The sequence below is a fragment of the Chelonoidis abingdonii genome, chromosome 1 (genome assembly GCF_003597395.2).
Source record: "Chelonoidis abingdonii isolate Lonesome George chromosome 1, CheloAbing_2.0, whole genome shotgun sequence".
Classification (NCBI taxonomy): Eukaryota; Metazoa; Chordata; order Testudines; family Testudinidae; genus Chelonoidis; species Chelonoidis abingdonii.
In genome coordinates this window covers 270,631,287-270,658,700 of record NC_133769.1, presented here as the reverse complement: position 1 = coordinate 270,658,700, position 27,414 = coordinate 270,631,287, and the positions used below count along the sequence as shown (strand labels likewise).

General features: G+C 41.8%; 1 protein-coding gene across 2 annotated transcripts in view; it reads right to left on the bottom strand.

Moving 5' to 3' along the window:
- Nucleotides 1-27,414, bottom strand: part of TMTC4 (transmembrane O-mannosyltransferase targeting cadherins 4) — a 69,880-nt gene that overhangs the window by 17,065 nt on the left and 25,401 nt on the right. For both annotated transcript variants that reach the window (XR_012655000.1, XM_032790277.2), the window contains exons 6-11: nucleotides 25,668-25,765; nucleotides 23,364-23,456; nucleotides 19,577-19,738; nucleotides 18,383-18,585; nucleotides 14,677-14,848; nucleotides 14,455-14,586 (exon numbers count right to left, since the gene is read on the bottom strand). Coding sequence is in view for 1 of the 2 variants with exons in the window: in XM_032790277.2 (XP_032646168.1) it covers nucleotides 14,455-14,586; nucleotides 14,677-14,848; nucleotides 18,383-18,585; nucleotides 19,577-19,738; nucleotides 23,364-23,456; nucleotides 25,668-25,765 (860 nt within the window). In the remaining variant the exon portion in view is untranslated. The remainder of the gene's footprint in view (nucleotides 1-14,454; nucleotides 14,587-14,676; nucleotides 14,849-18,382; nucleotides 18,586-19,576; nucleotides 19,739-23,363; nucleotides 23,457-25,667; nucleotides 25,766-27,414) is intronic.

Here is a 27,414-nt window from a genome sequence, read left to right as displayed (position 1 = left end):
CCGATAGACCCGGGCATGCCCCAGCGAGCGACGAAGACTCTGGGGGGGGGGAACTCCCCAACTACGAAAACGATATACAAAGATCTAACTAACTATAAAATAACTGAATGCACGGACTAAACAGTAAGGATAGGACACTGCCAAATGCTACGCAAGAGAAGTTCCAGCTAGCCGTCACCGGCAGTAAGAAGGAACTGAGGGGGTGGAGGGTCGGCGGGCCCCTTTATAGGGCGCCGTGGTGGCGCCACTCCAAGGGGCACCCGGGCCGACCCTATGGATGCTGCTAGGGGAAAATCTTCTGGCTGGCGTGCACGCGGCGCGCACACACCTACTTTGAATGGATATGAACAACCACTCGAATAGACTTTCCAACAGAATTTGAACCAGAGCCAGTTCGCATTCAGCAAAAGAAACAGCAGTTTTCGTATGAAGGACGAGAACACCCATTCAGAACCCAAAACAAAGGTTCAAAATGAATTTCTACTTCGCAGTCCTTGATACTACTATTCACTCAGTTGATGAAAGATTTCAACAGATGCAGCAGCTAGAGTCAGTATTTGGCTTTCTGTATGATATCTACAGCTTGCAAAAGAAAACAGCACAGCAGATAAGAGAATTTTATATAAAACTGGAGTTGGTATTGACGCATGAAAATTCAAAAGACATTGATGCCACAGATTTGTGTAGTGAGTTTCAGGCTTTTTCAAGATGACTTAAGAAACATTCTACTCCTGAAGAAATACTGAAGTTTTTTTGTGAAAATAAACTCAATTTTCCAAAAAATTTTATAGTTCTACGTATTCTTTTAACTTTACCAGTTTCCATAGCTAGTGGGGAACGTAGCTTCTCAAAGTTAAAATTGATAAAAACGTTATCTGAATTCAACAATGGTGCAAGAGAGACTTGTCGGACTTGCAACAATGTCAGTAGAGCAGGAAATAGCTGGAAAACTGGATCTAAAAGAACTAGTGCCTGAATTTTAAAAACTTAAAAGCAAGAAAAGTCATGTTTTAAGAGCACTGAGTGTTTTCTATTTTGAGTGTTTTGTAAATACAGATAAAAGTTCATTGAAGAGTTTTCTTATTTGTTTCTATACTGGATGTGGTGGTAATGGCAGTTAAAGCAGGATAGCGTAATGGATGATTTTGTATTTGTAATAAAAATAAAATTTTTAATGCATTTTTATTTGATATCGGACTGAAATATCATCTAGCTGTCGTGTACAAATCTGAAAATTTCATGTCTCTACTTTAACTGATCTCAGAAACACTGATTGGACAGACGGATGGACAAACCAAATAATTAAGCTTCTGTTTTTTTTTAAAAAGTGCTTAAAAAACATTAAAAGGAAAAAAAGGGGCAAAATGTTTCCCAGTTTCCCCAAAATCTCAGCCTAGATCTGCCCTTAGGGTTTGGGGGTGCCGACTGCATGGTTCATCTAGGGTGCCAGTTGCTGGCAGCTATTCTAGGGCTGGCACCTGGCTGGGATAATTATACCAGCTATGATTAGCAAGTCTCTTTGCTTCCTGATATTGTAATGAAGTCACATCACTTTCCGTGAGCTTATCCCTTTTAGGATGGGGGAACAGAGGTACATAAATGGGAAGCTATTTTCCAGCCAGATTAACTGCTAGATTGCACCATGTAGGAATAGCCCATTTCAAAGGGCAGCAAGAGCACCAACAGGCTCACACACACAGAGACACTGAAGAAGTGCAGCTTACTTCTGCCATGTAGCCAACCAGTCAACTCCACTAGCCATTACAAGAGACCCATGGACCAGCTTCCGGGCCCCCTTGTGTCCTCTGAGGGGAGTAAGAACAGAGTAATACCTGCCTTCCACTGAGCACAAGAGATGCAATTCCGCTTGGTTTGCTACTCAAGGGGAGCTCCTGATACTGTTCCCTACCCAGTGTGCACCTGGGTGAAGGCCAGGAAAAAAAAATCTGTCCTTTAATAATTAGACTATAATATTTTAAATTCTGCCTTGAGAAACAAAACTGCCTTCAATGGGAATATGCACACGTGCTCCAGAAGAGCACTTCTGTTTCCTGTTTAAACATTTATGGGCTGTGTACCATTTCATTGTCAAATCAGGATTAAAAGGAAGATGTTAACTGGAAATGACCTATTATATTATGCCCACACACTTCTTTACCAGTCTTAACAGGTAATTATCTTATATTAATAGCATTAAGAGGAAAATTCCTTACAGTTGTGTAACAGCACAGTGCTCTCTAAGAGCTGGGTGACTGGAAAGGTGTAATCTAAAAATGCACTGTAGTATTTTAGAGATACTGTACAGCAGACCCTCAGCTGATATAGGCCAGCATGGCTCCACTGAAACTAATGGAGCTTCCCCAATTTATACTAGCCAAAGATCTGACCCTATATAGTTGTCTTTGCATAATATACCAGTGGGATTAGGAAATCAACACAAACAATTATCAAGCAGGCAATGTAACAGAATACCGTTCTACAGTAGATTGAAAAGCAGTGCTTGAAACACAATGCTCAAGAGAAACAATGTTATTCCCCTACACAAAAGCAACGTTTTTGTCCAACTGATTCCTCTGTTTTTTCAACTAGGGGCAGTAAAGGTGGGAATATGAAATAATTTTATTTTTTTTGAAAAACTCACCCACAGCCTCAGTTGGAACACTGGTTACATGGTATAGTACATTTTATTCCCTCTCCAACAAAGTAATGTCTGCTCATGAGTACAACCATCTTTCAGTTGTGAAAGAAAATCAATGATCAAATCTGATATTAAAGGGCACACTTTATTTATATTCTAAATAAACATAGAATGGCCAGGACTGGGTCAAGCAAAGGTCCATCTAGTATCCTGTCTTCCAACAGTGGCCAATGCCAGGTGCCCCAGAGGGAATGAACAGAACAGGTAATCATCAAGTGATCCATCCCCTATTGCCCATTGCCAGCTTCTGGCAAACAGAGCTAGGAAACCATCCCTGCCTATCCTGGCTAATAGCCTTGATGGACCTTCCTCCATGAATATATCTAGTTCATTTTGAAGCCTGTTATAGTCTTGGCCTTCACAATCACTCTTGCAAGATTCCACAGGTTGACTGTGCGTTGTGTAGAAAAAAAAAAAAAATACTCCTTTTGTTTAAACCTGCTGCCTGTTAAACTTCATTGGTGACTCCTAGTTCTTGTGTTATGAGGCATAAGATACACTTCCTTATTTACTTCCTCCACACCAGTCATGATTTTAGACCGCTATCATATCTCCCATTATCATCTTTTTCCAAGCTTAAAAGTCCCTGTCTTATTATTTCTCTCATATAGCAGCCATTCCATACCCTAATCATTTTGTGCCCTTTTCTGAACTTTTCCAATTCCAATATATCTTTTTTGAGATGAGCCGATCACATCTGCACAGTATTCAAGTGTGGCGTACCAGGATTTATTAGAGGCAATATATATTTCTGTCTTATTATCTATCCCTTTCTTAATGATTCCCAAATTGTTTGCATATTGACTGCCGCTAACACTGAGTGGATGTTGTCAGAGAACTTCCCCAATGACTCCAAGATCTCTTTCTTGAGTGGTAACAGCTAATTTAGACTCCATCATTTTATAGGTATAGTTGGATTATGTTTCCAATGTGCATTACTTGCATTTATATCAACACTGAATTCATCTGCCACTTTGTTGCCCAGTCACACAGTTTGAGAGATCCTTTTGTAGCTTTTGCAGTCTGCCTGGCTTAACTTACTTGAGTAGTTTGTATCATCTCCAGATTTTGGCCGCCTCACTCTTTACTCCTTTTCCAGATCATTATTGAATATGTTGAATAGAACTGGTCCCGTACAGACCCTTGGGACACCACTATTTACACTCTCCATTCTGAAAACTGACCATTATTCTCCTTTGTTTCCTATCTTTTTACCAGTTACTGATCCATGAGAGACCGCCTTTATCACGACTGCTTACTTTGCTTAAGAGCCTTTGGTGAGGGAGCTTGTTAAAGGCTTTCTAAAAATCTAAATACACTATATCCACTGGATCCCCTTTGTCCACATGCGTATTGGCACCCTCAAAGAATTCTAGTAGTTTGGTGAGGCATGATTTCCCTTTACCAAAACCATGTTGACTCTTCCCTAACAAATTATGTTCATCTCTGTGTCTGACAATTTTGTTCTTTACTGTAGTTTCATAAAGTCTGTGATGCTTGCCCTTTCTTCGAGGTTGTTTCCAATCACCCTGTAAACAAATATGAATATAAAGGAGACAATTGAAATCAGAGTACAAGATTTTAGGGTCACAAAGATGAATTCCCAGCGTCACACTGTGGCCAAACTGCATAAATTGGAAACTCCATAAGATTAGAGAAGTTATTTTACTTCTGTATTTGGCACTTGGGCAACTGCTGCCAGAATACTGTGTCCAGTTCCAGTGTCCAGAATTGAAGAAGGATGTTGATAAATAGAAGAGGGTTCAGAAAAGAGCCATGAGAATGATTAAGGGGTTAGAAAACATACATTCCTTACAGTGACTGAGCTCTTTGAGTCTATCCATTTAGCTTAACAAAGACAGTTAGGAGGTGTTGATCACAATCTACAAGTACTAACAGGGAGAACAAAAATATTGACAATGGGCTCTTCATTCTAACAGACAAAAGTATGACAAGAGCCAATGGCTCGAAGTTGAAACTAGACAAATTTAAACTAGAAATAAATCAAATTTACAAGTGAGGCTAATTAACCATTAAACAGTTTATCACAGATTGTTGTGGATTCTCCATCACTGGAAATTTTTTACTCCAGACCAGATGTTTTTTTTAAAAAAGCTATGCTCTAATTTAAAAGGAATTATTTGCGGGAAATTCTATGGCCTGGATTATATAGGAAGTCATTAGATGATCACAATGATCCCTTCTGGTGTTGGAATCTATGAATATGACTCTTAGGGCTTGTCTACACTACTGCTTAAGTCTATGTAATTTACATCGCTCAGGGGTGTGAAAAAGCCCCCCGCCCCCAAGCGACATAAATTACATCAACTAAATGTGATGAATACACTGTGCTGTGTTAGCTTCCGCCTCTCACTGAGGTAGAGTTATTACTCCAATGGGACAGCGCTCTCCCATCAGTATAGCACGTCATCACCAGATGTGTGTGGCAGAGTAGACTAGCCCTAAGTTTTGAAGTTTCAGCAGTAAGAATACAGATGCTTCTGCTCAAAATTTCAGCCCAACTCCTTTCGTCAAACATTTTCTAAATAATATACAAGACAAAATGACCCAGTTTAAGTCCTGGACTTATCCCAGGTTCCCTTTTTCCACCTGCAATTAATGTCTTCTAGAGGTTTAACAACATGACTGTGCCCATATATATGAGAAAGTTAGACATATAAACATCAATTGTGTCAAACTCCATGGCCATGTTTGTAACTATTCTGTACAACATGGACAGTATGTTTTTCTTTCATGCGTAGCATAGACAAGAAAATCGAAGAGTCAATAAAAGGGATCCTCTCTACATCAGTTCAATAAATCTTTAAACAGTTAGTTATAAATCTTGTGCTGACCTGAAGAGAAATAGTGCCAGCCCTTTTAGTAAGGTACAGAAAATTAGTCCTCCGCTGTACATATTCAGTGCTATCATAGCTTGCATTTGACAAGTATAATTTTAGCATAAATTAAACACCAAGTACATAGCTGAGTTCTCCGTTATGTATCACAAGACTGATATAACAACATTTGCATAGTGTTTTGAAGAAGTGGAGTGATTTGGACCTTGCAAGTGATGACAACCCACATATCTAATTTGGTTTGTCTTTCATTTTACTTTTGGAATGTGCACAACATAGAACAGGAGGACTGATATTCCATTCTGAGAGATTATATATCACATGGCAATATATATCAAGCAATATCCTTCTTACATCATCTGAGATATCTGAGGAGAGAGGATTTTTTTTTATCTGACAGAGCAAGCATATTATGGACTTTTTTTTTGGAATTGCTTTAACATACTTATTTTGTGCTTTAGAACATTTATGGTATGGGTGTGACACATTCTATTAAATTCTATTAGGTTCTATACAACACACACCACTATGGTATTTGAACTATACAGTATTGCTTTGAAGCATAGCAAGCTAAGCCTCTTATCAACCTCTAGAATACAGGATGTTTTTGGTGTTATTCCATTCAGTTACTCTCTTTTCTTGTATATGCAATGGTTAAGATTATCCAAGCAATAGTTTAATTCTGACACAAGAAGAATGAGATTCAACTTCTGACAGGGTCTAACCTGCTCGTGATGTTTAACATTAAAAGTTATTTTTATATTTTGTAAATGCTTTAAAAATGCATAAAACAGGGTCTGACCTGGTTGGATAACAGACATTATGCACTATTGTCAACCCAAGTGTTCAAAAATCATGAGATTTGGCTTGAAAACGTGAGATTTAAAGAAATAATAAATGGTGAATTCTTTTATTTGCTTTTTGGACTGTTAAGGTTCATATTTTCAAGCTTTTCTCTGCATCCATGAGGATTAGGAAGTTAGTGGCTTTTTAAAAATGAAAGCTGAGATTCTCATATAATCACCTGATTTCAGGCACTGGGACTTTAATTTGAAATTTTTCCTACAACAAAACTGCTAAGATTGGAAACACTGTACAGCAACATACAGTTCTGAAAACTGGCACTTAGACCACATGGTGATGGAGGCTTTCAAACTGCTTAGAAATAGTTCACTGTTACAAAAAACAAAAAGAAAGTTTAAAATAAATTAATTTTAAGGAAGCTAGTATAGATTCCAACCATCTTAACAACTTGTTCTTACTTATATAAGAAGTTAAACAAATTAGAAATAAACACTTCTAAAATACATTTTTATTTAATTTGAATAGTGAGAAAGTCTGACTTGTATTAAAGTAATAAAAAAAAGTTCTTCCTTTAAGAAAATGAGATATAAACTACCATGTCTTTCAGAGTAGTAGAAGTAGAAAGGAATGTGTCAAAATACAATGACAAAACCATGCTAGACAGTGCTAAGAAAGTGGCAAAGGAATTGGATGGCCGAGATAAACGGTTGCTGATCATGTAAACAAAATGAGGCAGGCTTTGAGTGTGGCCAGAGAGAGACAACAGAGTATAGCAGAAGGGGTCTGGGAGTCAGCCTTTGGGCAACAAGTTCCATAGCTTAGTGCTTCGAATAGCATCAGTTTCAGCACCAGAGAAGGCTGTCTCAACAGAAGGCAAACAAAAGAAATAGAAAAGGCAAACAATGTACACATTTGGAGAAAATGGGAGAGAAAGGCAGCAGGAAATGATGAGCATGCAGGACCACCACATTTTCAGAAAAAGGTTCCAAACAATCTCCAGATTACTAGAAACTCTAAAATGAAACTGATATCTGCATTGAAAAAGCGGAAGAGCTACAAGCTATATGATAGCTGTTTGTGGCGATACCAGGGTGACAGATGTTCTGAGGTGAAATTCTAGAGATTAGTGTGATGAATAGCCTAGGTGTATGACTGGAGAAGAGGCTGAAACAGTATGAAGTGGAGGCAGAATCCTGAGAGGTACAGATTAAGCATAACCACCATCCAATAGTTGCATGGACAAAGGGAGAGGCAGAATGCCAGAGACTATCCTAGAGATGCTTCTGAGAGCATTTCTGTCAGCAACCACTTGAAAACAGATGAAAGACACAGGCATGCATTGAGAGCCAAGGCGAACCAATTTTGGATGCTGAATATACACAGAAACCAGCTGCCCCTTAACTGCCATCTAAACTACTCCATTAACGGACTTCATGAAGCCACTGGCTATTTGGGAGTAACAAAAAAACCTTCCTTGTTCATTATTTTGAAAGTATTACTAGTAAATAAATAAATTCATTGCAATTCTTTTTTTTTTTTTTTTTTTTTTTTATGATTAGAGTTTTCTAAAGACAATCCAGGAACAGGAAGATAGTTGCCAGTGTGTAAACTCTTAAAATTCTGGGACTAGTTTAAAATGATTCTTGCAGCCAGACATTTATCCTCTGAAAGGCAAAAAGGGGTAAATATTTTCTACCTCTTTAATGGCTGTGTTGTTGCAGAACTACATGTTTTGTTTAGAGTACTTATTAGAGAAAACTATTTAGAAATAAGAATTGTTCATGGTACCAGTGTTGTGTAGATTGCTATAGTGTTGCTTAAAAGGAAAGAAACAGCTTGTGGTTTTCTAAAGTAACAAGACATTCATAACTTAAAATTGTCTGCAATTTGAGCATTTCCAAAAGAGTTATTTTAAAAATCTATAAAGAGAATAATCTGCAGCCCAGACTCAAATGCTCAGGGGGGAAGAGAGGTGGTTTAATATCCCAATAAAGAGAACAGCAATAAGGAGAAGTTACTTACTCATACAGTAACTGGAATTCTTCAAAATGTTTCTCCCTATGGGAGCTCCATGTGAGGATGTGTGCACCATACCCATGCACTTTTAATCAGAGATTTTGCCAGCAGTGTCTGGACCCTTCATATTCTCATACTCTGGAATGAGAGCAATTATAGGAAGGGGCCAGTCCGCGTCCTTCTCAACCACAAAGTCCAGAGTCAAGGACTCCAGAGGAGAGGGGAAAGAGAGCAGGTAGTAGAGCACGCATAGGGGAAAAACATCTCAAGGAACTCCACTTTCTGTACAAGTAAGTCATCTCTCCTTCAAGTTATTGTCCCTATGGATGCTCCGTGTGAGCAGATTCTGGAGCAGTGCCTCAATGCAGATAACAGTGCCGAGGAGGCAAGTGTAGAGCATATTGAAGACAGCACTGCCAAAAGCCAGGTCAGTGGAAGCATACATGATAGCACAGTGTTGGGAAAATGTGTGCACTACTGACCAGGTGGCAGCCTTGCAAGTGTCCAAGATAGGTATGTTCTTCAGCAGGGCGATTGAACAGAGATGGATTAAACCCTAGTGGAATGGGCAGTCAGCGCTAGGTGGGGAATGTACCACCAAAGCTACATAGCATGCCAGACTGCATCCCCAAAAACAATTTCAATAATCTTTGTGTGGAAATCAGATGTCCTTGTTTCTTTTGCAGAAAGATACTAATCTGAGAGAATCCTTGAAGGGCCTAGGCCTACGAAGGTAGAAGCAAGAGCCCTGCTTTCATCCAGATCATGAAAACTGCCTTCCTCTCTGGAAGTGTGACGCTTGGGTAAAACACTGGCAATTGATGTGGAAGTCAGAAGAGCTTTAGGTAGGAAATGAAGTTGGAGACAGAGTCGCCTTAATAGGATAGAACACTGTATAGGGTGGATCAGCCATAAGTGTTCGTAGCAATCCTACCCTTCCGGAAGAGGCAGATGGCTACAGGGAACGAGATTCTGAAGGACAGATGAAGAAAAAAAATTCCCCAAGAGTTTAAAACATTTTTTTCCCCTTAAGGCACTAAGGACTTAAATTAAGATCCCAAGCAGAGTAGCTTCCCTTACATAAGTAAAAAGGTTAAATAAACGCTTAAGGAATCTCATCATGGTAGAATGAGCGAAAACTGAAAACCCTTTGATTGGGGGGTAAAAAGCTGTAATGGCAGTTAGGTGAACCTTAACAGAGTTCAGTGACAAACCCGTGGCTTTTTAAATTTAGCAGGTAATAAAGACTGTAAGGAGAGACTCCAGAGGAGACGTGGACCATTGGGCACACCAGGCTTGGAAATGCTTCCACTTTTCCAGGTAATTTTTCCTTGTAGTGGGTTTTCTACTATTCAGTAGTACTGTCTGAATCTTGGGAGAACACTCCTGTAGTATGCCTAAGAGCCATCAAGGAGTCAAGCCCTGAGGTAAAGCAATGAAAGTTTGGGATGGGTCAGGAGGTCTGCTGTCAGAGGGAGGTGAAGAGGTGGTCACAGAGACAGGTGAAGCAAATCAGGAAACCATACCTGCCCGGGCCACAATGGTGCTATAAAAATGATCACCAACCTCTCATTTCTGTACTGGACCTTGAGGAGCCAGGTCATTGGGGGATAAGTGTATGGCAGGAGACGAGGCCAAGGGATGAGGAGGGTGCCTCTCAGCAAGTTCCGACCATGCCTTCCCTTCGAGCAAAAGTGCCAGCACTTCATATTGGATGGTGTTGCAAAGAGATCTAGCTCTGGGGAGCCCCAGGTGAGACAGATTTCCTGAAAGAGTGCGTTGTTCAACACCCACTTGTGGTCTTGACTGAAATACCTCTTCAAGGAGTCTGCTAAGATGTTGTGTAGTCCTGGAAAATAAATTGCTGAGATTTCTATGTGGTGAGATAGGCACCAATTCCATAGCTTTATGTACTCTGCACATAAGGACTGCGATCTTGGTCCTCCTCAACCATTTGTATAGTATATTGCTGCCCTGTTGTCTAGCATTAGTCTGACTGAGTGACCTCTGATGTTGAATAGAAAGTGGAAACAAACAATACGGACTGCTCTGAGTTTGAGAACGTTGATATGGGGGACACCTCTTGTGAGTCTGTTTGCCCTGAGCAGTGAAGTCCTGAAAATTAGTGCTCCAACAGGGAGGCATCTGTGCCGATAATCTTTATGAGGGAGGGACGTGAGAATGGAACTTCACCACAGACATTCTGTGGATCCTTCCATCAGTTGAGGGATTTGAGACAGTGTGTGCTTGTTGGGAGTGTAGAGGGACCTGAGCCAGCTGAGTGTGCAGACCTGCATGGATTGTTACAAATGTGAAGGCTGCCATATGACCCAGGAGCTGAAAGCAGGCCCTTGATGTGGTTTGTGGGCTCTGCTGTAGCCTGGAAATGAGGCTGGACATTGCAGCAAACCTCCCTGAGGACAGGTTTGCTCTGGCAGTTGTGTAGTCTAAAATGGCTCTAACAAATTCCATGCATTGTACTAGTATTGGAGTAGACTTCTCCACCTTAAGGCAGAGACAAATAGGGCCTTGTTGGTTGCTGACTGTACCTTAAGGAAGGTGCGAACCTTGAGGAACCTGTCATCCACATAGGGAAAGACAACTATTCTCAAGTGATGAATTATTCTCATGCAATGGCTGAGAAGACCTTTGTGAATACCCTCTAGGAGAATGAAAGGCCAAAGAGTAGGACCTGGTATGGTAAGTGGTGCTAGCCAACAACAAATTGTAGGAAGCATTTGTGGGATGGGTTCAGACCTATATGAAACTATGAACATCGAGGTAGAGGGTAACTAACCAGTCCCCTGGATCTAAAATGGAATGATCACTGCCTGAGTTACCATCCTGGCTCACTGTGTGAGGACAAAGGTGTTCAAAAGTCCATAGATCCAAAATTGGTCTCCATCCCCCTCTTTTCTTGGGAACCAGGAAGTACCCGGAGTAGAATCCTTTTCCAGTAAAGTCTGGTGGAATGGATTTGATGGACTTTAGAAGGAGAGATTGTACTCCTGCCTTAAGAAGCCTTCATGAGAAGAGTCTCTGAAAAAGGACAGGGGGAGGAGGATGGAAGGGAGGCATGGAGCTGAACTGGATGGAATAGCCTGTCAAAACCACTTCTAGGATCGATCTGTCCAAGGTGATGAGCACCCAGGAAAGTAGGAAATAGGAGAGGTGTCGTTCTTCACAGGATGGGTTGGTGCAGCACAGGATCCAGATTAAAGGGTGGTTCATGACCTTTGACAAGCAAGTCAAAAAGGTCACTTGGAAGAGGTCGCCAACAGAGTTTACTGTAAATGGTGACCCTTTCTTGGAAAATGTGGTTGGTTCAGTCAGTGTGAGGGAGGTTTGGTAGTCAACTGGGTGGGATCACTGTGCTGTCTGCAACGTGCTGTATTTTCTTTTTGTTTCAGGTATACAGATGCCAAGAGATCACACACAGTCACCCTAGAGTCTTTGAGTGAGCAGAGGGAACCATTCATGGCATCATGAAAAGCTTAAGCCTTTCAAAAGGAAGGTTCTCCATGGTATTTTATATCTCCCTGGCAAGGCCAGAAGATTGCAGCCATGACATGTAATGCATGATTACAGCAGTTGCCATCGAATGTGAAGCTGTATGTACCACACTGAGAGAAATCTGAAAGGAAGCCTTCATGATTAACTGGCCTTCTGGGAAGAGGGCTTGTAACTGCTCCCTCTGGTTTTGAGGCAAATGCTCAGTGAAATGTGAAAATGTAATGTAATTTGTGAAGTCATATTTTGCCATGATTTGATGAGCTTAATCCCCATCACCTGCAAGGCTAGTGAATGCACCCAATTAGTCATGCTCTGCAGCTCTGGAGGGAGCAGGTGAATAGTTAATTGGCTCCTAGCCAGAGGGAGCAGAGCTAAGCCACAAAATGAGTAGATTGAAGAAGCTCAAGTGAGGGGAGAGACTGCAGAAGAGACAGGTGCCTCTGGCTGAGAGAAGCCCAGTGTTAGGGTAACAGAGATAATAGGGGCAAGTCCTCTACAGGGGTCACATACACTCCTACAAAGGAAGCCCTAAAACAGGAGTACAAGGAGATGACTTCAGCAGCCCAAAGGGGCAGGAGAATTATCTATATACATTTGCACTTGTTCATGATATTTTGGAAGTGGTCTGAACTCTGTGACATGGCCAGAGGACTGGGCCACTGGATTCAGAAGCAGGAAATCAGCAGGAGGTACTGAAGTCAAAGACAACAGCAACATCCCATGCCAACACAAGAGGGTGCTTCAAGGATGAGTGAGCCCACCACATGTCAAGACCTGATAGTTCACAACTCTAAATTGGAGAGCAGCCAAGGAATAGCTCTTGTAGCTTGTAAGGTCCAAGTACCTATGTTATTTATCAGAAGGCAGTCCTGGAATGATATTGCCTATTTCTTTCACTGACAGCAACTACCACCAAGGAGTTAGGGGTGGGATTGGAGGGGGAAAAATACTCCAAATCTTGACTAGCAGATAGTATTTTTTTGTCAATGCATTTGCATGGGGCTGGGATTGTTACTGCCAAACTATGCAGGCCAGTGAGAGTAATGCCTCAATAAATGGGCAAGGCAAAAGGTTGCCTAGTTACCACACAACAGAACCTCAGATACACGTGTTTGTTTTTTTTTTCATTTACTGAGATAAGGAAATAGTGGTAGGTGAGGTAACCCCACCTTGTTGTAAATGTTGGCAAAAGATCCTTTTTAAAGGTGACCCCTATATAGCTCTATGTCATTAATTTGTATATTTTTCGCTTCTCCAAGTTGAATATTTATTACATTTTTTAAATAAGAAAGTTCAAATATTTCATTTAAACGCCACAAGGCCTCGGGGTCCTGATCCACATTTTCTAAGGCACTGTTCTAGACTACAGAGCTCTGAAATTATGTAAGCTGGTAAGATATTTTTCTACAGGGATGCTGCCCAATGGAAATCTCAGCTTAGAGTTGCAAAAGGTGAATGAAATTTAAACTGCAGCTATACTTCAAAGAGAAATGGCAAAAATGTAATAGTTTACAAATAAGGAGATGGTGAATATTCTTCCTCGCTGCCAGTTCTAGAACTCAACTTGAGATCAAAATTCAAGCTTTATTCTTTCTGGTTTGTGCATCAATGCTAGTATTAAATGGTGATATTCTTCCCTGCACCTCTTAAGAGCGGCAGCACAGAACTTGCAGCCCAAGAATGTGGAGGGCTTACCGTGGCTTTTAGCCACCTTTGAACCCTCCTGATACTGGGTTGCTCCAGGAGCTAAAGAGGCCTAGAACAAAACCTAGATAGCCATGGGGATCTGTCTAAGTTATGGCAGCCTCTCAGGCCTGCCCTATGGGATCCCAGTGCCCACCACTGACACGTCCCCTCTAGCTTCACCCCAGCATTCCCCCTATGTCAGGGGTTGCAAGGGGATTCTCCGAAGGCAGCCTTTGGCAGTTTTCTGCAGTGCCTGCCACCAGGGGAAATCATTCCCTGTCCACAATGGAAGCTTTTTGGGCTCCTTTTCATCATTCTGGCCATTTTAATGAATGTCAAGGAGCAGGAGTGAGGATCTCACTCAAACTCAGCAGTTCGGTTGAGATGAGTGATTCAGTTCATTCTCCCATAGCCCTGTAGAGGCAGCACAGCTAACAGGAGAAAAAGCAGAAATGTACTAATGCCACTGAAGGAGACAAAAATAGGATTCTAAAAATACAAGACAGCAAATCAGTTGAATACACTTTTATGGTTTAATTTTTCTTTTTACACAGATTATGAGATTGCTGCAGAAAAGAGTCACTTTTGTATGCAACTATTTCAATGGATGGTACTAGTTACGTATTTAAGTATTTGGTCTTTTCTTATTTGACTGGATGTCTGCACTGAAGTCAATTTATTTTCATCTTTTTCAGTTTTGAATTAAAGTACTGTAAATTGCACTGGCTGAGAAGTTGACTATGCTGTCATTATAATTTAGATGTCTATTTTAGACTGTGCTTTCACTAGGCTAGCATTGTACATCAGATGCTGTACTGCAATGTATACACCATGTGGAACATTAAAGAACTAAATAAAAGGTGAGTGTGACCAACTTACTTTAGCATTAAGAGGGCACACTGACAGAGCACTCCTAAAAAGCTGTTCTTCAGACCTCCATTGGTTACTGCGGATAACACAGCGCAGCACGTTGATCAACAAGATTCCTAGTACAGCGGCAGCAAGCATTTTCTTGAAGAAAGGAGATATAGGTTAATCATCATTGTATTAAAGTTCCTCCACTAGCCTTGGTCGTCAGTTTTATTGACCGTTAGTTAGTACCTTTTTCTTAGCTTGTTTGCTCAGTAGACTAAATCCATACGTAAGTAGCATACAATAGCCAATACTGGGGAGGTAGATGACTCTCTCTGCAACAACAAATCCTACTCGGAAGAACAGGTTACTTGCAGGAAGAAAAGGGATAATAAGAAATCCCAGTCCCAGTGTAAGAATTCTGGAAATAAGAAACAGACTCACAATTTAGCAACAAAACTTAGATGAAAAAGTGCTTTTGTTAATATACAAAAACTGTTTACTAATCATTGAGAGCCATTATGTAGACTTAACCTATTCATGTCTACCTCCCATTGAATTTAAATGGGCTCTGGGTGCCTAACTCTCATGGGCTTCTTTGAAAATCTAGACACACTTCCCACAAAATTAAACTGAAGTCAAGACGTGGATTCCATGACACAAAATTACACTAATAAACCGGAAATCATTCATAGAATCATAGAATATTAGGGTTGGAAGAGACCTCAGGAGGTCATATAGTCCAATCCCCTGCTCAAACAGGACCAACACCAACATTAATTCTGTTCTCCTTGATCCAAATATACAGGTAATAAAACTACAGATTACAACTATACACAAATTTTTGAAACTAATAAGTGACCAATTAAGGTAAAATATTTGACTTTTTTTTTTTAAAAAAAGCCAGCTCAAAGATGCTTCATAAACATGCTAAAGAAGAAACTGTGCTTGAAATAACCAGTTTTCGCAGTAGAAGACCAATCAAAGACGACAAGTGTTCATGTCAGAAAGCCGCCATGTTCATCATAAAGAGAGCCACCATCAAGGTATTTATATATTATGTTAAAATATTTATTTTTACACTAATTTTTATTTATAATAAACTTTTGGGAACTTGAAACCAAAATTGGGTGTCCTCCCTCCCCCACTCCAATGTGCTAGGCCTTCACTGCATTTTCCAAATTATTTCATTAGTTTAGAGGTGATCATGGATGCTGGCTCATTGGCTCTCTGAGTTGCTGCCCCTCCCTTGGGTGGGGAATGGAGGCAGAAATTTGGGCTTTCACTGGTCTTCCCTCCTCTTCCCTTCCAGGAGAGGGGAGGGAGTGGCTTGGCTCTAACAGGGTCTGAGTCTGACCCACACACTCCGATTGCCATTGAATGGCTAGATCAGGACAGACCCACTGCCTAGCTCCCAACTGCAGAGGCAGGGTGAGGAATCACAGAATATCAGGGTTGGAAGGGACCTCAGGAGGTCATCTAGTCCAACCCCCTGCTCAAAGCAGGACCAATTCCCAAACAGATTTTTACCCCAGTTCCCTAAATGGCCCCCTCAAGGACTGAAGTCACAACCCTGGATTTAGCAAGCCAATGCTCAAACCACTGTTTCTGTCCATGGCTGGCCTGTAGCCATTTTGGCTTTGTTCCAGCCCCACCCCAACCCCTCTTAGTATACTAGATCCTTAAGGGGCTATGCTGCTGGCCAAATTTTATTTGGGGTCTGGAATAGAGTGACCAGATGTCCCGATTTTATAGGGACATTCCCAATTTTGGGGACTTTTTCTTATATAGCTCCTATTACCCCCACCTTCCGTCTTGATTTTTCACATTTGCTGTCTGGTCACCTAGTCTGGAAGGAATTTTTTTCCCTACATGGTGCAAGACTATGTGGGGTTTTTTCCACCTTCCATCAAACATCCAAGCAGTTTGATTTAGGGATTTATATTACATATATTGCAATTCTGGCTGGTTCCAGCGGGTGGGGAGGGAAAAAGGAGTTAAGAAACAGTCCTATATGAGGTTCTTAACTCAATGTGCTTCTTGGGCATGGGCCTCAAACACAACTTTGCAGAGTGAAGGGATCCATGCCTCGTGCAGCCTGGCTCCCATCTCTCCTACCTCCAATGTGGATGAGGGGAATGGGCTCTGACTCTGACTTCTTGCCAAGATTCCCGAGCAGGCCTGGGGGCATACAGGGGGTACTGCCCCCATATCCATCGTGAGATTTGTAGAACCTGGAGCCACTAGCACCCAATTAAATTCCACACTAGAACAGCTTTGTCTGGTAGTTTGGTAAGGAGTTCCTTGTTAGTTAATACTGTATATAATCGTTCATAAGCCAAATTTTCTTAGTAAAAAGGGGAAGCACCAGAGAATGGGGCTGGCTTATGAACGGGTATAGAGAGGGAGAGGTAGGACACAGCCCCTCCCCCCAACAGAGGGAGCAAGGAGAGGCAGCACAGCCAGCAGAGCCAGAAGGGAAGAGGCAGGGTCAGAGTCTCTCCGCTTCTGGCCACGCTGCTCTCCCCCCAGTCTCCGAAGGAGCTGTAGCTCTGGGGCTGGCATGCTGCAGCCGCACCGTGCCGCCCAGCCCAGCCCACCGGAGCAGGCTGTGGCTGCACTGCCCGGACTGCCAGAGCAGCTCCAGCCAGACCAGAGACATCCTCCCCTGGCCCTCCTCAGATAAGATTGGAAGGGATGGGATGGGGAGAGTGTGAGGGTCCCAAGCTAGGGGTGGGGTCATGTGGGGGGTGGTCACAGGGGTTACTCCCCTGAACCCCAGCTTCTGCCCCCAAAAATAATTTCCCCACCAGTTGCTGTCCCAGCCCGTTAGGGTAAGCAGCTGGCACGCTGGGACATTTTGTTTACTTAGGTTTACCTCTGTGCCTGCAGATGCTTGAGATAAATAAACCATCTCGGTCCGCCAGCGGCTTATCCTGATGGCCTGGGAGCCAAAGTTTGCTGACCCCTGAATTATAGAGTTGGCTTATGAACAAGTCATAAAAATGTTCTATTTTACTTATCCATCTCGGCAGGGGTGTGGAGGAGTAGGCGGGTGCAGAAAGCCTTCCACCACGCGTTCTTACACGTCTGGGGGAGGGAGATATGGGACGTGGGCTTGCAGGGAGGTATACCCTGGTGTGTGTGTCTCACTAGACTCTTGTCTCTGTAAATTAATGAGAGAGAGTATTGACTTAGTAGACTTAGGCTGTGCAAACTGGTAAAAGCATGGAGAAAAGGGAAATATATAATAGATTTACATTTTAGAGGGAAAAATTGGCACTGCAGAAGATGATCAAAATTTGAACAATGGATGGCACTGGGATTAAATTGTTTATATAATTTTAAAGAGCTGGCAAATTTATCAGTTAAGGACATCCAAAAGGTGCAACCTAAACATATCATGAGAGATGTTAAATTCTTTTATTGTATTAAAAGCTTTTATTTACAGAAGCTTTTGGTTTTCTTTTCTATGAAGTACAATTTCCCCCCCAATTATTTTCTCAATAACCCTTCATTGATAAAAGAGTAATCATTCTGGGATAGCATTTTATTTTTAATCAAAAGCCAGAATCACTACATCTTTTCAAAAAAGGCCACTTTTTTGTTATTACAAAAGAAAGAAAAAAAGAATTGTAAAAAAGAGGGGCACAACATACATCAATTACACTCTGCTCTGACCACAAATTACTTTTTACCACCTACAGTGCTAAGGATCTCAAAATGCCACTTCAGGAGGAAAATAAAGCAGCCATCCATACCTCTTTCTACAAGTTTGCCTCCCAGCAGTCAATGCCCAAATTGGGATGAAACTGCAATAGCTAAAAATATTTATTTGAAATACATTTGCTAGATATTGGTTCCACTGAACTGTTAAAATGATCAGTACTGGATTTAACAAAATAATACTGTACTTAACCTAGTGTGGAATTTAAAATTCAGCACTGTCTCTTACCTTCTCTTATGGCTGTCTTGTGAGCACAGAGCTTGGCATATCAGGGCAATTAGGCAGAACCAAAGTGCTGCTAGTGCAATTATTCTCCAGTCACTGACTGATTTAATAAGGGGTATGCAGCCCATTGACCAATCAAAACACAGCCACCAGGGACACAGCAGCAACCATGCATTCAATGAATAGTAGTAATTATAGTTTATAGCCTGTCAGTCAAAGGAAAACAAACATTTATTTGATACTACTTCCAAAAAAAACCCCAACCCAAAATCCAACTTCAGCACTCTTTGTTTCCCTTCCCTCCACCCCCAAAATGTATCTTGTAAAATAATAAGTGTACTAACTTAAATGCTGCATGATTCTAAGTACGTACGGGTCCATTCATTTTGCATTTTTTAAAAATATGATTATTTTTATCAAAAACGTTTTCCATGCACAGGATGGTTCTCCTATTCAGGATGGGAGATCCAACTGTAGACAGTCCTCTATGTATTTACATCTGCGTGGGACAATCTCCCAAAATATGAGGCAATGTGAAAAAAGCCCAGCTTTATTATTGGGTATGTCTATGCTGCAATAAAGAACCACAGCTTGTCTGTGTCTTCTGACTTGGGCTCCATCTGCAGGGCTATAAAACTGGAGTGTAGATGTTTGAGCTCAGGCTGGAGCCTGGGCTCTGAGACCCCATAAGTGGAGAGGGTCCCAGAGCCTGGGGACCAACCCAAGCCCCAACAGCTTCATGTCAATTTTATAGCCCTGAAGCCCGAGCCTCACGAGCCTGAGTCAGTTGACCTGGGCCAACCACGGGTCTTTTATTGCAGTGTAGACATACCCACTGTAGGCAAAGCACAAAAAAAAATTACAAAGCCACGTACCCAGCCAGAACATGGTGTTATTTTATTCAAAGGTGAAGGAAAAGTGCACCACCAACTTTCAATATTTGTTAAGGAAAAGGACAGCAAAAGGATTGTATCCTTTCTCCCAAGAACATAGAAAAGAGGGGAAGAAAACACACAGTACATTAAATAAAACCACACAAGATTTACTAAAAAGGTTATTCATCATACAGTCCACAAATACAAGAAACACTCATTTTATTATTGGTTTTTTTTTTGAAGTGCTGAAGTAAAATTGAACTTTCCTTTTAAAGACCCAGTTTTTTGGAACTTGAGGAAGTATGACAGGTTTGTGACTTACTCTCACAAACAAGCTGTCTGCAAATGAAGCTGGGTTGTCTACTTCAGTAAAAGCAGGTGGTCCTGTGCCCATAATTCTCCAGCGCATGCAGAGCATAGTGGCCCCTCCAGACAACAGAAGAGTTATTCTGAAGAGGAGTCCCTTTTTAAACAACCCAACATTCTACAGGAGAAAACAACAACAGGACAAATTATTAACACCTTCAGATCTTGTTCCCACCCACCTAAAACAGAAATAGCTGGAAAGAAGATGGTATTTGTGCATTCTAAATATTGAAGGGACTAAATGTTTTACAGCCATTAAACCAAACTCTCTATTGCATGGGTATCTACTTGCTTTTATGGCAAAAATATTTATTATAAATAAAGAATAAGAAAGAAGCTCTTCAGAAGGACTGTGCCTTCTGATTGCACTGCATCTGATATGTATATTGTAGGGGAAGGGGTTCTCAGACTAGGGGTCAGGACCCCTCAGGGGGTCACGAGGTTATTACATGGGGGGTAGTCGCGAGCTGTCAACCTCCACCCCAAATCCTGTTTTGCCTCCAGCATTTATAATGGTGTTAAATATACAAAAAAGTGTTTTTAATTTATAAGGCGGGGGGGTCGCACTCAGAGGCTTGCTTTGTGAAAGGGGTCACCAGTAAAAAAAAGTTTGACAGCCACTGTTGTAGGAGCTTTGGGAAACAAATAATCAAGAAACAAAAATAATAAAGGCTGAGGATTCCCTTCTCTCTGGTTTTATTTTGTGGTCTTCACTGATTAAATTTGAAAAGAAAGACTTATTGCAAACAAAATCTTATTGATAATGAATTACAAAGGAAACAATTTTTCTTTAAGAAGCGTCTCTAACAATCTCTGGAAGTTTAAGTTATTTCACAAGTCAGTTTCTGTCAGGGGATTTGAGGAACATACATATAAGTATGCATGCAGCATGTTGGAAATATCAATACTCTGAGAATTAATGATAATGTACCGTGAGCATTTAATTTTAAAAACATCTCAATTAAATACAATTGAAATATTTAACTAGCATTCTGTTTTAAACAGATATTTTTATATGATATTGTTCCAAAACAAGTGTTTTTCTCCATTTAAATCTATTCCGTGTAAAAATTATACGAATTGATAAATGAAAGTTGCACAGTTAACAATTAGGGAAAAGGAGGACACTGTGGTAAAATTATTAAAAGTGTGACTAAGCCCAAGTAACTTAGGAACCTATATTTTACTGTAAAATGTACTACTGCAGTTTATACAGGATTTATTATGGAGAAACGAGGCAAGAATTCCATCCTTAAGACTGCCTTTGGTGTTCCATTATGACCTCATTTTCAGGTCACTCTCCACTACATGGTTAGGGAAGTTTATCTTTCATGAAAATCATCATGGTGGAGAGAAAAATTTAAAATAAACAAAAATTAGAAGAAATGTCACTGCTCTTTTTTCCAATTCTTATGCTAAGGGTTGAGGCTTAAGTGTGAAAAGAGGGTCTGGAACTGAAATTGTGGTAAAAAAAAGTTTAATGTTTCTTTAGGCTCCCAAAGGATGGGGGAAGAAATTCTAAGAAACTTGAAACCGTCTGTATCCAACATTTCCATGCACAGATCAGAACAATTTTGGTAGGTGAGAGAAGTTAAAATTAATGAGCTATTAATATTTTCCATCATATTTTCATGAAATAACTGGCATTTGAAGTTTTCCACACATAGCCCTAATGATTTAAAATTGTAAACCAAAACAATACTTTAAACCAGTGGTCCCCAACGTGGTGCCCACGGGCGCCATGGCGCCCACCGGGGCATTTATGTGCACCTGCCTAGTGCCCAGCAGGGGAGAGAAGCCGCAGCCCCGCACCTGATGGGGACAGAGAACTCAGGCTGTGAACACGGTGTTCTCTGTTCCCAGCAGGCGCAGGGCCCGCCTACTGCCCAGCAGGAAAGACAATCCACAGCCCCGCGCCTGACAGGGACAGAGAACTCTGGGGCTGCAGGCGCTAGTGTTCTCGGTTCCTGGTAGGCGCAGGGCCGTGGCTTAAGCCAGAGAGAAGCCACGGTCCCGTGCCTGCCGGGGGCAGAGAACTCCGGGGCTGCGGGCGCCAATGTTCTCTGTCCTCACAGCTTCTCTCCAGCTTCTCTCTCCTCTCTGGATTAATATATTATGTTATATTAAATATGATGGTTTTTGTATTATTTAATGTACAAATACAAAATAAGCCTTGAAAAACTGTTCGCGCCCGCCACACGCTTCTGAAAACATGAAAGTGCTACTGGGCACAAAGGTTGGAGACCACTGCTTTAAACTCTTCAGATTTTAAAGAGCTTCACTTACAAAAGGCTTATCTTTGAAGCATTTTCCTCAATAAAACTCTGAAGTGGTTCTGCTTTAGCCCCCTACTAATCTCAAGACTCCTCACTTCTCTTAAACTGACTGACATTAGTCAGCTTACACTGTTGAGTGCTCTGGCATTCCTTTTTGCTGCTAGAACTACCCCTTTCCCTTGAGCTAGATATTTTTGCCCAAAATGGCTAATTCAATTCTACAGAGTCCACTCCCATTTACTGACATCCCTCCTTAAGCTCCAAAGGGTCTTTCATTCACATTTCATCCTTGCAGAGTTAATGGAAGCCCCACAGGTCTTAAACTAAGCACCAGAGGAGCAACGGTTCTCTGCAATTTTACACCATGCAAAGTCCAATGAAGATTTTTCTGCCTTGCTGAACCCTCCACAGATAATTAGTTTGTCATTAGTAACTCTCCTCTCTCTTGATGGACTATCCAGTTGCAGTGAAAAGTTTACCCAATGCTTGTTATTTCTGGGATTTGCTTGCCACTGCACATGTGACATGCCAGATTCCATCTGAGCTGATAATGGATGAATTAGGGTTCACTGTAGACACGTTTATCCTCCAGTGACTGCCAGTGGATTAACTGGGTTCTCACTCACAGCTTCTGTGTCTAGATCAGGGGTAGGCAACGTATGGCACGGGTGCCGAAGGCGGCACGTGAGCTGATTTTCAGTGGCATTCACACTGCCCGGATGCTGGCCACCAGTCTGGGGGGCTCTGCATTTTAATTTAATTTTAAATGAAGCTTCTTAAACAATTAAAAAACCTTCTTTACTTTACATACAACAATAGTTTAGTTATATATTATAGACTTATAGAAAGAGACCGTCTAAAAATGTTAAAATGTATTACTGGCACGCGAAACCTTAAATTAGGGTGAATAAACGAAGACTCGGCACACCACTTCTGAAAGGTTGCCGACCCCTGGTCTAGATACTAGAAGGTCTCTTTCTTTCTTGGCAATTTGTGTTCAGGGGAAAGAAAGTAGTTGAGCTGGATTGCCAAGAGAGAAAATTATTCTCTTACATAACAAGTACTTCTGTGCATGCTGTAACTCTTGCTTTTTCGGCCTTAAAATCTGTTTTGTAAACCTGAATAAATAATTCACTCTTCGCTTTGCGAATCGGATGTTGTCAATATCCATTTGACAGGTCTTGGACTGATTCCATATGTTCGAGCCAGCTTTCTTAAATACTTGGACATCTTTATATATTGCTGTGAAGAGAGCTATGAAATGCAGGCATTTAAGTCTTGCTGGGTACAGCGGTGCTCTACCATGATCACTCATGTTGCTTAAAGACATTCCAGATCATTGCCTTGTTTTGCTGACTCTGAAATTATATCTAGTTTTTGACTGCACTCCCAGCACATACAAAATTGAAAATGGCATCTTTGTTGTTGCCTGGACAGCTAGAATGAACTGAGACTGAGCACACTCACCTCCAATAACTTGTCCTTATGTAGTACCTTTTGAATAAGTTCCAAAATATTTAGTTTGTTAATCACCAGAGCATCAAATACAGCATTCAAGCCCTAAATAACCAAGAGAAAGAGAGAAAGCAGAATTCATTTATTAAAAGGGTATTTTAAAAATCCTACTTCTATAGTGAATCGTGCATCTTAATTCTGATTCTGAACTTGTTACAAATGGATAGAGTCAGTGCTCCAAGAAAAAGAAAGAACACTGAAGGAGACCATGCCTCAGCACTTGACAAGATGCCGCATGCACCCTTGTGCTTGGCCAGGCAGCCTCCTGGCCTATGCATGTGTAATGGGGGCGGCATGAGAACATTACCTCCTCTCTGCCCTCCCAACCCTTTTCGCAGCCCAGGGGTTGCAGTCATAGGGACTAGTGCAATAAAGTGGATTTTTAAAAGTCATCCATCCCTTACCTCTCACTGTGCACCAGTGAAGCATCAAGCATATTTTGGCTGGATGGGTTCAAATCACCTTTTTCTTTTTAAATGGTCACACAGGTTGCCAGAGCAATGGCTTAGACAGAGTTATAGAGGATCCAGGCAGGATTCTCACTGGAATTACACCCATGTAAGTGCCCGATCCTGCAAGGTGCTGAAAACCTCTGGCAAAATTCTATAGACCTCTATAGGATCTGAGGGCCTTTGTTTCTCAGCACTTTGCCAGACAAAACCTTAAAATCAGGAGCAATTCAACTGAAGTTAATGGAGTTACATTGGTGAAAACAAGATCAGAATCAGGTCCCATATATCCATCTGCTCCAGTAAACATTTTATTCTGACATGCTATTTTCATGGCATATCCTATGTCAAATACATCCCAACCCCACCAAAAATGTTCAGTAATTTTTAACACTTATGCACGACGGATATGTAGGTAGCATCCTAATATTATCTTTGGAGATGATCTAGTGTCTTAAGGGCTACGAGGAACTAGCAGAAGCACATTGCTAGGTGAGGGTAAGGGTTTCTATTCATTAAGAGGCAAAGACCAAATCACTCTCTGTCAGCCACAGGAATCAGAGGGAAACTGGCATGAACCTCAGAGTGACTCCATGCAAGGAGGCCAGCAGGCAGTATACATGGTTGGCTTATTGAGGAAGAGAGGGAGGCAGGGATCCAGTTGGAAAGGGGCATTTCAGCATGAGGCACTATTTATTTTTGTGTGTGGCTTCTATGGCTCGTCTTTACCCTTGTTCTTGCTCCCTTTGGCCTGTGCTTCTCTTACTGTGAAACCGTTATCCCCAAGCTTGAGGACGAATATCATCATCCTAACAAAGCAACATCCAACAAAGACGGCCAGAAAATAAAAAGCTGAGGCTGCTACTCAAACATTATTGTCATGCTACTATGAGAAACAATCACAGCACACCTTAAGTTAGAGAGCCACTTCTGTGTCTCCCACACATGCCTTTAAAAGGTAGTCTAGTTAAAAACAATTCTGCTTACGCTCCCGGATATGTTTTCTGTCATTTGTTTTCTCTTCTTTATACCAAGAATAATATGAACAAGGTTCTTCATTCTTTAAAGATTCCTCTGTTCCACTACTACTACCACTGTTGTACTACTCCACCCCTACCAGTTCTAGCTGAAGCCATTCTCCAGCTGTAGAAATACACCCCAATTTTGGCACCTCAGTAGGCTACTGTTGAAGCAATAGGGTCATCGGTAACAGGACGACCTCAGGTGAGTACAAAGATACAGAAGCACATCAACTCAAAAAAAGAAGGCTCCTATTTAAATTAAGGAAGAGAATTAATAAAAGCGATAAGCAGAACAGCTACTTCTAACTAGGCAGTGTCAACAGTTCTTTTAAAAAAAAGGGATGTGGGGCACACGAAAACTTCTTTATCAGCCATTTATCAGTCTTGTTCATTTAATCTACAAACAATCCCTCTGTAGATTTGCTGGCATCGTGGGCCCGAGAGGACAGTCAGACATGCAAGAACACAAGCATCCAATATGGCACAAACTAAAACTGGTATTATAATATCTACAAAGCAGGCAAGCAGAGACTTCTATAAGTACATGCAAGCTACTCTGAGAGACACACAAACAAGCACAAAAGGAATCACATTAGAAGCACTGGGCACACAGCCTGGCTAGGTCAATGTTTAACATTCATAAGCCAATTTTCTTAACAGACTAACTAGCACAGAAGCACAGTCTACGTTGTTCACAGATGTGGAGAAGATTTGTAGCAGCATGCGTGCAGTAGTAGCTTATGGATGCTCACGACAGAATTTAGTGGGTTATGAAGAGACCTTACCAGTACTGTAATTCCTTGCTCTTTGCACAGCATGGCTATTGCACCAAGAAGAACACTCGCCAGTACCCAGAGTATAGAAAAATGGTTCCCTTCCTTATCTGTCAATGTAAAATATGACATAAAATGGTACATTAACCTAAATTAACACTAGAAATTTTACTTTATGAAACACAACACTATTCATTTTCTCTTTAAATCTTCTCTCTCATGCCAAGCGAGAGATTCACCTTTTAAGACTAGAAGGTACCAATAGCAATCTACTTGCATTAATCCCTTGGCAGTAGCTATTTAATGCACCATAGACACATTAGATATCTTCCTGTTTGGCAGACATTCTAGTCTCTCCAATTCTAATATGGCAGAGGCTCCACATAGGTTTCCACAATACATTCTCTTCAAAGACTAATCCCCCCCCCTCAGTAGACACAAGTTTATCATTCCCGGCTATAGGTCTGTTATTATTGGCCAGTCTCCCAGGCTGTCAGAGAATAAAATTCCTCCTAATTATTATATGTGAGGTATCATCCATGTGAGTCATATTTTAACTGCTGCTTAATCTGAAAGGTGCACTGGGTTAAAAGCACCTGCAAGACTGATTTGTTTAAGGAATACATCAGGATACTCCATTAACTACTCATGAGGGAATTCCACATCAAAAAATAAAAATTCTGCACACAATATTTTAAATTTCTGCAAATTTTGTCAATGAATAAATGTGGAGAATCCAGCATGGCAGTGAGGAGCAAAGACCACTGGCTGTATGGAGGTGGGAGATCACATTGCAGCCCCTCCCTCCCGGGACACAGACACGGCGGTGAGGCTGCAGGGAAGGCAGGCTCGGTCCAGCAGGATCTAATTGTGGAGGGGCTTAGTGCGGGGCGATCCAGGTGTGGGGCAAGAGGGTTCTGTTGGGGCAATCTGGGTGTGGGTGGCTCAGTCAGGGGTCCAGATGCGGATCAGGATGCACAGGGGTTTGTTGGGCGGGGGGTGTTTCCAGGTGCTGGGGCAATGGGACTCTGAAGGTGAATGTGGTTGGGGCGAGGAGTGCTGGAACAATTTGTATAGTGGAGGTGTTGAGAGCCATCGAACCAAACTGTAAACCCTCTATATGATGCAAACTACTCCAAGCCAGGGGGTGACGCAGCATTCCCAGTTCCAGGACCTACGGTTGGGGCTCAGCATGGGAGGGGTTTGGGTGCAGGGGGCTTGCCTGGTAGGGGATGAGAGTCATCAGGGTGGTGGTTCGAGTGCAGGGATGGTCTGGGTGCAGGGGATGAGGCTTGACAGGGGGTTGGGTATGAAGGAGGCTGGATGCACAGGGGTTGGATGAACAGAGGAACAGCTTCCTGTACAGTGATCCCTCTCCCCACGGCTGAGGAGTGATGGGGGCAGGAAGCAGGGTGGGGTTTGGAGTTTCCTGCAGCCAGGGGAGGTTTCTGGGGGTGGGTCTGACTTGGGCCCAGCTGCTCCTTGTAGGGGAAGAGGAAGTCCTGTTATGCTGAGCCCAGCACAAGGTAGGAGCAGCCAGCTGGGGTGTCCCCAGCCCCACTCCCCCGTTCCCAACCCCTAGCAGTGATTTACCTCTCCACCAGCTGCTTCAAGGCACCCAACCTAACGTGCCTACACTGCTGGGGAGGGGCGCATGACCGTGACCGCTCTTGAAGCCTCCCTTTGCTTCCCCATCAGAAAGTCATTTTTCTGCATGGAAGCAAAGAAATCTGCAGGGAACATGAATTCTATGTGCGTG